The sequence below is a fragment of the Falco biarmicus genome, chromosome 4 (genome assembly GCF_023638135.1).
Source record: "Falco biarmicus isolate bFalBia1 chromosome 4, bFalBia1.pri, whole genome shotgun sequence".
Lineage (NCBI taxonomy): Eukaryota > Metazoa > Chordata > Aves > Falconiformes > Falconidae > Falco > Falco biarmicus.
Window position 1 is genome coordinate 68,164,118 of NC_079291.1, and position 8,939 is coordinate 68,173,056.

At 63.8% G+C, this 8,939-nt stretch overlaps 1 protein-coding gene across 1 annotated transcript; it reads right to left on the reverse strand.

Annotated features, from left to right (window-relative positions):
• Positions 1-599: 599 nt before the first annotated feature.
• On the reverse strand, positions 600-4,586 carry TMEM161A (transmembrane protein 161A). Its single transcript, XM_056337371.1, has 11 exons — positions 4,330-4,586; positions 4,162-4,242; positions 3,850-3,947; positions 3,560-3,716; positions 3,105-3,256; positions 2,954-3,014; positions 2,673-2,816; positions 2,360-2,473; positions 1,969-2,143; positions 1,794-1,890; positions 600-1,556 (listed from the first exon to the last, which is right to left on the reverse strand). Exons 1-11 carry the CDS (start codon positions 4,425-4,427, stop codon positions 1,300-1,302), a joined length of 1,434 nt encoding a protein of 477 aa, XP_056193346.1. The 5' UTR covers positions 4,428-4,586; the 3' UTR covers positions 600-1,299.
• Between the last annotated feature and the right edge of the window lie 4,353 nt (positions 4,587-8,939).

Below are 8,939 nucleotides of genomic sequence, written 5' to 3' on the forward strand. Positions count from 1 at the left end.
TTTTGGCAAAAGGGCTTTTACTGCATCCACAGCTTGGGTGACTCGGGAGGGCTGTCCGGATTAGCCCTGTTAACACCAGGCAAAGGGCTGCCTTCTCGCCTCAGCCCTTAGCAAGAGGGAATTAAGACCATTACAAGGCTATCAAAAAGGATCAGAGCCCCTCTCCCTTTCTCTAAGCAGCCCAGACCTGCTAATCCTTTTTCATGCAGCCAGACTAGCACCCACCGTGCGGTGGGGAAGAGCTCGGCTGAGCTGGATGAGGGGCTGCGTACCCCGTGTGTCCCCCCCCTGCAGCCACCATTGGGCTGAGCACTGTGTTACCAGTCCAGGTGCGATCCCAGGGGGAGGAAGGGCCGGGAACAGGCACCAAGTCAGACTGCGATGGGGCAAACGCCAGGTCTGCTCTCGAACGCAGCGAAGCCCGACGGCGGGGTCTGTGCAGGTGCTCAGCCCCTTCCCCTTGCTGCAGTTACAGGGGGCTTCGCTGCTCGCCCCCCTGCCCCAAGGCAGCCACCCTCGCACCATTGGACCCCCTGCCCTGCTCCAGGAGCTCCAGGGCCACAAAGCACAAAGTAGCTGCTTTTAGAGCAGCAAACTACTCTGGGGTACTTCTTTATTTCTGAAACAGCCAACAGCCAGGGCTGCTGAGCCTGAGGATTTCACACGAAGCAGAGGGATGACCCCAAGGAGCTCCATCCCAGCTGGCTGGAGCAGCGACCCTACAAAAACACCCTTGCCTGCAGCTGGTGGGGGCAAACGCTAGGCAAAGCAACCCCCAAATCTGTGCTGGAGAGCTGCGCCACCACTCCAACCCGGCCATGAGCTCTGCACCACGGAGGGGCGATCCCCACCGCGTCCCCTGCCCGGCACGGACTGCCTGGGCTAGCAGGAGCTGCCGCCCTCCAGGGAAACACGGCGGCAGCGTGGTGTCCCTGTGTCCTCAAAGGAAACACAGTGGCAGAGCGTCCCCGTGTCAGCTCAGAGCAGGCAGCACCGAACCCGGCCATGGCACTTCAGCTCCTCCATCACTGTCCGGGGCCAGGAACGGGAGGAGGGGCTGGAGCGGCGGCAGGGTGAGAGCAGGCACGGTGGTGATGGGCGGCAGGAGCGGGTGATGCCCGCGCTGGCCCAGACACATAAAACCTATAATGCCAAGACCTGGAGGCAGAAATATCCCCACGTGCGTGTCCATGTGTGCCACCAGCACGTGCAAAGGGAGAAACCAGCCAAGGCAGGAGCAAAGGGACCAGCAGCCAGGGCACCAGCTGTGCCCCAAGGCACATCCCAGCTACCTCCCAGTCAGGAGGCTGCCAGGTACTGGTGGAAGTAGAGGCCGAAGAGGCTGGTGACAACCTGGCAGGCAGCCACCCACCAGGTGAGGAAGGCGAAGAGTCCACGGAAGAAGAGAGGGGTGAAGATGGCACCCAAGATGCTGGTGATCTGCTCCACCGCAGCACGCACGTCCTCCCTGTCCTCGCCGCTGGGACGTGGCGGTGCTGCGGTCGCTGCCGGAGGGAGGGGAAGGGGGTCTGGGTACAGCCCCCACGAGTGGTGCCCTGTGTGACAGAGGGGACAGGTCCGTGGGGGGCCAGTCCCCGTGCTGCAGCCTCATCCCTGTGCTACAGCTGTGCTGGTGGCAGAGTCCCAGCATTGCTGCGTGCATTCAGGTCGTGCCAACTGCAAACTGTGTCTTGAGAGCCTGGGGACGCCTTGGATACTGATGGCTTGACGATGACTTGCCGGTCTCATCCTGCCCCTCCTGAGCCCCCCTGTTCCCCCCACCGCCTCCTTACCCAGCGTCTTGAGGAGCAGCGTGCAGTGGAGGGTGAGGATGATGGGCCCCAGGTACTGCAGGCTGACCACGGAGACGTAGCAGTAAATCCTCGTGATCTGTGGGCAGTGGGGATCAGCAGGAGGCCGGCAGCCGTGCCCGCACCCCCGCTCCTATCCCAGCTCTCACATCCGGACCTTGCGCTGGATCTCCAGGATGGTGATGCGCCCAGCTTCCTTCCTCATCTGCTCCACCCAGCGCTCGGCCAGGCCCAGGTATGCCTGGAGGTGATGGCGAGTGACAGCCAGGCGCAGCAGGCAGAGGCCGACGATGGTCCAGAGGCGCGCGGTGTTGTAGGCAGAGTCTGACATGCTGGGGCAAGAGGAGGGGGCTGTCAGGGAGATCTCAGGGTCCAGAACTCCCCTGTACCCCAGAAGGTAACTGATGGAACAGGGTGTGGTGGTGGTGGTGAGGATGGGGTTGCTACTGGTGGTGGAGGAGGTGGACTGGTGTGCCCATGCCTCAGTTTCCCCTCAGGGCAAGGATGCCAGGGCACAGAGTCAGACCCGCTGCCAGTGCCCCACTTACATCTGCACCGTCTGCTTGCCCATGGGCGCGTGGAGCAGGAATTCCCGTGAGATGGGCTTGATCCACATCACCACCACGAGGACAGGCGCCAGGAAACTCACGTGGAGCAGGACCCTGTGGCAGAGCCATCAGAGACCCCCACGCAGCCTGGTGCCCCCCCTGGGCAGGGACCGATCCTCACCTATGCCCCCTTCACCCTCTCCCATCACCAAACCTCCTCGCTGCCCTGCAGCTGCAGAGCCAGGGGGTCCCAGCCCCAAGACACCTGCACCGACCCCCCCACCTCCTTCCCCACCCATAGATTTCACCCAACTGGGTCAGGGGCTTGTCGGCTGCCATCCGGAGAGCATCAAGGTGTGTCTGGGCCAGGCGCAGCCCCGGGAAGGTCAGGCAGGCACCCAGGAAGGAGCACAGGGCCACCAGCCCCAGCTTGAAAGCCAGCTTGGCGAGGGGCAGCCTGTGGAGAGAGAAGGTAGCACAGAGGGAACATGGGCTGGCCCCATCCCTGGTGGTCCCCGGAGGGGTTCCCCACCCAGACCTCCAAAAAACCTCCCCAAAACCTCCATTTTCCTCCCTGCCCAGTCATCAACTCACGTCCACTCCCAGCCCCGCTGCTTCAGGATGCTCTCCAGGTTGCTAGTGACACTGGCCAGCCCTGTGGGGAGCGACCCCACCCATCAGTGGGGTGCACACAGCCCTCAGGGACCCCCTGCCCACCCACCTCTCCCCATGCCCCCTCACCCACCGGGCTCGAGGCCGAACTCCAGGTAGTCCTCGCGGATGACCAGGGCCACCATGGCGAGGAGGAGGAAGAAGAAGGCGAAGGTGAGGCAGACGGAGCGCTCGCCTCCCTCCTCTGAGCGGAAGTAATGGCGCATCACCATGAAGAAAACCTTGCTGCGGGCGAGGGACGGCTGTCAAGGAAACCAGGGACTTCGGGGTGTCCCCCGACACTTGTGGGCCCCCCCTGCTCATTAGCACCTTGTAAAGCATCTGCATCATTAGGCCACCGCCTCCTTCTCTGGGGGGAAGGCTCTCATCAGGCACCTTTACAGCTCATCAGCGAGTGGCTTATAAATCCGTAAATTTAAGATTTCCACCACAGCTGGGTTTTAATGGGGAAAAACAAAGGATGGCGGGTTCCTTCTCCGGCAGCCTGGACCTGGCGGGTTGTGGCAATTGCACCCGGCAGAAGGATACACGGAGAAGATGACTGTCAGCAGGCACCAGAGCACCCCGATGTTCGTCTCCTTCTGGGGGTCCGCCAGGCAGTAGTAGCCCTCGGTGAAGATGTACACGGCGGTGGAGTAGACGGCAAAATCCACAAACCACTGGTAGTCCAGGAAATAACGCAGCACTGGTGTGACAGAGGGACACGTCACCGTGCTATGGAGATGGACAGCGGGGGTCCTGGGCACAGCCAAGGGTCCTGAGTCCAGGGCAATGGTGGGTGCTGCGTGCGGAGGGAGCGGAGGGTGCACAGGGGTTACCGAGAGCATCCACGGCGGTGATGGGGCTGGTGTCCAGGCGGAGGTCGATGTCCCGGGGCACAGAGAGGGGCTTGTCATCCGTCACGCCATTCATCCTCCTGCAAGGGAAACCCAGGCTGGGGACGGTGGCCAACGAGCTACTTGTCCCCTGCGCCCCATGGTGCCAACAGCCCTGCGCACGGCCCCAACTGTCAGTGCCTCACATCCCCAGAGGCGACCCACAGCACTCTGCCATGACTTCCATTATCACCAAACCAAGATATTGATCATTTGAAGTCCCTCCTGCCCGCCGAAGCCGCGAGCTGAGCTGACCTGTCCCGCCGGGCCCTGGGGCGCTGCTTCCCTGCCAGGGCGCAGAGCTCCTCGTCCGAGGGGTGCTTGTAGCGGTGCAGGCTGGAAGGGAGCCGTCGGCTGTCAACGGTGCCGGGGGGTGTCCCCAAGGCCCCCCCGGGAACAAGCAGGGAGGGACGGGCCACGTACCTGCCGTTGCAGAGGAGCCAGCGAGCAAAGGAGCAGTGTGGGGCCATCTTCTGCATGACGCTGGCTGCCAGCAGGCTCAGCACCACCTGCACCCCCATCACCGCCTGCACCGGGGGCACCCGCAGGGGCTGACCCTCGCACCCCAGCTCCCAGAGCTGGGGGGAGCTGGGGACACCCCCCCAGCCTGCAACGCCGGGGCTTTCTGCTTCCCCCAGCCCCTGTCCCTGCTATGGGACAGCCTGGGGGTGCATCCCTGAGGCAGGCACCCTCCGGACATGTCCCCCCCCCCCGGGTGTGCAACCCCTGGGACATGCTGGGCGTGCACCCCCCGGCAGGCACCCTCCAGGCACGCACACCCCTGGGACAGCCCAGGAATGACCACTCGGGCACGCACCCCCCCGGCAGGCACCCACATGCATGCACCCTCCCCCAGTCGTGCAACCCCCCGGAACACCCCCGGGCATGCACCCCCCCGGGCATGCACCCTCTGGCCTTGGACACCCCGGGACACTCCGGGCATGCACCCCAGAGCATGCACACACCCGCCGGGCTTGCACCCCCCTGGGCTTGCACCCCCCGGCACAGCCCGTGCATGCACCCCCCCGGGCTGACCCCCTCCCGGACAGCCTGGACACGCACACCCCAGGACAGCCCCCCCCGGGCAGGGACCCCCGGCCCGCGCTCACCATGCCGGGGTCAGTGCAAAGGCGGCCGCAGGAAGCCTGGCCGCCGCCACCGTCCCGTGCCGGCCAATCCGCCGCAGCTCTCCCTCTGATTGGCAGCTAAGCGACCAATGGACAGGCGGAGTTGGGCGGGGGCGGGCCCTTGACGGCGCCCTGATTCCGCTGGCGCTGCCTCCTGGGAGCTGTGGTCCCGGCGCGCCCTGGGACGGCGTGTCCGAGTCCCGGCTGCGCACGGATGGGGGGGCGGATGATGTATCATATACATGGATGTGTATGCCTGAGCCTGGCTGGACCCCAGGTGCCCACCAGAGCCGCTCTGTCAATGCCCTCCTCAGCTGGACAGGGGAGAGAAAACACAGCAAAAGGCTCGTGGGCTGAGGTGAGGACAGGGACATCACTCGGCAGTTACCGTCACAGGCAAAACAGACTCGACTTGGGGACATCAGTTTAATTTATTACCGTTGAAATCAGAGTAGGGTAATGAGAAATAAATGCAAAACTTAAAAACACCTTCCCCCACCCCCCTGCTTCTTCCCAGGCACAACTTCACTCCCGATTTCTCTCCCTCCTCCCCACCAGCAGCGCAGGGGACAGGGAATGGGGCTGCGGTCAGTTCATCGCACATCTCTGCTGCTCCTTCCTCCACAGGGACAGGGCTCCTCACGCTGTCCCTGCTCCAGCGTGGGGTCCCTCCCACGGGAGACTCCTCCACCAGCTTCTCCAACATGAGGAGTCCTCCAGTGGGCAGTGGTTCTTCCTGAGCTGCTCCAGTGGGGGTCCCCGGGGGGTCCCCAGCCTGGGCTCCTCCCCACGGGGCCACAGGTCCTGCTGGGAGCTGCTGCAGCGTGGGCTGCCCACGGGTCACAGCCCCCTGCCCCGGCATGGGGTCCTGCCTGGGCTGTGGGGGGGAAACTGCTCCCCGGTGGGCTCCATGGGCTGGGGGCACAGCCTGCCTCGCCGGGGGCTTCCCCTTAGGCTGCCGGGGAGCCTCTGCTCCGGTGCCTGGAGCCCCCCCGGCCCTCCTTCCTCACTGACCTGGGTGCCTGCAGAGCTGCTGCTCTCGCATATTCTCCCTCCTCTCTTGCACTGTTGCAGGTTTTTTCCCCTTCTTAATACTCTATCCCAGAGGCACTTCCACCATCGCTGATGGGCTCATCCTTGGCCAGCAACGGGTCTATCTGGAGCCGGCTGGCATTGGCTCCATTGGACATGGGGGCAGCTTCTGGCATCGTCTCACAGAAGCCACTCCTGTAGCCCCCAGCCACCAAACCCTTGCCACACAAACCCAGTACGAGCCCCTATGTACATAGGCACATGCATGTGGGTGTGCGTTTGCACCTGACAGGCCCCTTCAAGCTGAGGCTGTGCGATGCCCACCCCTGCACCCAGCCCCCGGGCACTGTACTTTGGGGACAAAGGAGGGCACAGGGGTTTGGGTGGCAGCAGCTCCATCCCTGTGGCCTCCCCATCCTCCTCCACCCTGGCCCGGGGCTGGCTAAGCTGGGACCTTCCCCTCCCTGTGCACTCCCTGGAGCGACGATGCCACAGGGCTGTAACCATCCCACATGCCGTGTCCTTTTGCCCATGTCTTCCTTGCAGGATAAATGGGATCCTCTCCTGCATTTCTCCCCCTGTTGCTGCCCGGCTGCATCTCCCTGTGAGCACCAGAGGAGCTGAAGCTGGATGAGGCCAGGGCAGAGCCCACCGGGTGCAGCATGTCCAAGGTGACGGTGGATGGTGGATAAGGGGCTTCGGTGCCCACCACGGTGCCAGCACCTGCATCATGGTGGGGGTCTGCAGGCTTCGCAGCTGAGCTCAGAGATATTTAGGCTGTGCCAGCCCTGTCCTGCAAGGAGCACCCACTCACCCTGACTGGGGGCTCTGCCGGGTGCTGGTGGGTGTCCTGGTCCAGGCAGGGTGCTGGTGGCCCCGAGGGGTTGCCATGGATATCGATCTCCCAGGTGACGGGATGCACTTCCCGCTAGATGTCGCTTCGGCCTGTGCCCCGAGCATCCCCCGCGGGTTGGGGTACACAGGCTTGGGGTGCCACATCCTCCCCCATCCCCAGGCACCCCTGGAGCGGCCTGGGCATGCAGCCCCCTGTGCCCCCTGTACCAGCCTCAGCCAGGAGCTGAGCAGCCCCTCCACCACCAGCAGGGAGAACTCAGGGGCTGGGATGCCAAAAAGTCCCCCCAGTTCCCCCAAAGTGGCCCAATTCTGGCTGCCAGGTGCCCACAGCTGAGCCAAGCCAGGGTTGGAGGGAGAAACCTGCTCCATCACCTTTGCTGGCTGGGCATACCTCATGACCTGCCCACCACCACCCCAAACCCCCAGGGCCCCCCAGCCGTTGCACTGGGGTACAGCACTGGCCACAGGGGCTGCACAAACTGGTAGCTGTGCCTCTCTGGAACAAATACTGGGCCCCAGGATCCTCGCAGCCCCCACAGCGTCAGCTTTCAGCTCCACCGAGACACAAAAAAAAAGGAGGGAAAGGTGGAAGATGGATGCTTGGAGCACTCCCAGCCCGGCTGCCCTCCCCCAGGACACAAAAGCCCCTTTGAGGACTGATTTTACACCGCTCCTGCCGGGATGCTCGAATTAGCATCAGCAAAGGGAGCTGCCGCGACGGGTGGTTGGCGATGCTCCTGTAAAGTCATCAAATTAACGGGGTCCCCGGTCCCGTGCCCGGTGAGGGGGTGCCAGGCCCAGCATGGTCCCCGTAAACACTGGGGGACGTTTCCTCGGTGCTGGGGCTTGGCAGCCACAGGGCACCCACCGAGCTGGAACCCATCCCATCCCGTGCTGCCGCCGGTCCCGCAGCTGGGAGACCCCATGGGCACCGCAGCCGGGGGGCGAGCTGGGGGACCCGCCACCTCTGGGCGATGCTGGGGGCAGCTGGCATGCCAGGAGCCGCTCGGTGCCCATTCCTCCCCCAGAAGTTTCCCATTTTGCACAAAGGCGGCGGCGGGCGGCGGCGGGCATTGTCCGGGCTGCATCGCATTACCCAGGGCTCCCGGAGAAATCACTTGTATTTCACGCTCCATTGAGCAGCTGCCTGTATATATTTTCTGTGTTGCACTTTTAGCATGACAAAAGGAGAGGGCCTGTGAACTCCTTGCTCTTCAGACCTCTCCGACATGTCCCCTGAGCGGAGCCCCCCTCGGTTAGCATAACAAACTGCCACGCTCCCTCCAACGTGCTCCGGCTCCCTCCCAGGCCCTTTCCCCCCGGGTAATTTAATGTATAGCTCAATATTTGGGCGTCTGGGTCGCTGGCAGCGGCGGGCGAGCGCGTGCGGGGGGAGCTGGGAGGCAGGGGTGTCGGCAAGGGCATCCTTCCGCGCATCCTCAGGGAAGCCAGCCTGGCCCCACGACACCTACAGCGTGCGTAACTGGTCACCAGCAACACCAGTGGGACCTCACAGCGCTCCCTGGGGAGAGGGCTGAGCCCCACTGGACCCAGCACTGGCTCCCTGGCTCGGGCATCCCGATGCCAAGTGAGCAACCAGAGTCCCCAGCCTGTGCCGTGGCGCTGTCACTGTCCCCTCTCTGTCTGCTGCTGGCGCTGCAGATCTCCAGGCTCTATTTTTGCCTTGAAATTTGATTTAAAAGACAGAAAAATGGGGGCTGCGGGGCTGGAGTGAGTCTGGGGACCAGACCCGCAGCACTGGAGCAACCAGTCAGTGTGCTGGGAGCTGGTGGTGTTGGCTTGGTGTTTGTCCCTCCCGTCTCCCCCTTTCCCCAACCTGTCCCACTTGTCCCCTGCCAGGGCCACCCGTGGGGAGCCCTGCGGACCAGCAAAGCAGGGCCAGACCCAGTTCCCAGTCTGGGGTGGAAACAAGGAGAGGAAGAGGGAGGGAGGGCAAGGTGAGACGTGCCTGTCCCCACGCTGGCCAAGCCTGAAGCTGAGCTGCTCCTGTCTCCCCCC

Excerpts from the sequence above, each read along its gene's own strand:
- TMEM161A (XM_056337371.1), bottom strand. The coding sequence starts at position 4,427 with ATGGGGGTGCAGGTGGTGCTGAGCCTGCTGGCAGCCAGCGTCATGCAG. Across the intron at positions 2,144-2,359 it reads GGCAAGCAGACGGTGCAGAT|CATGTCAGACTCTGCCTACA; the intron begins GTAAGTGGGGCA and ends CTCTTGCCCCAG. Across the intron at positions 1,891-1,968 it reads TCCTGGAGATCCAGCGCAAG|ATCACGAGGATTTACTGCTA; the intron begins GTCCGGATGTGA and ends CACTGCCCACAG.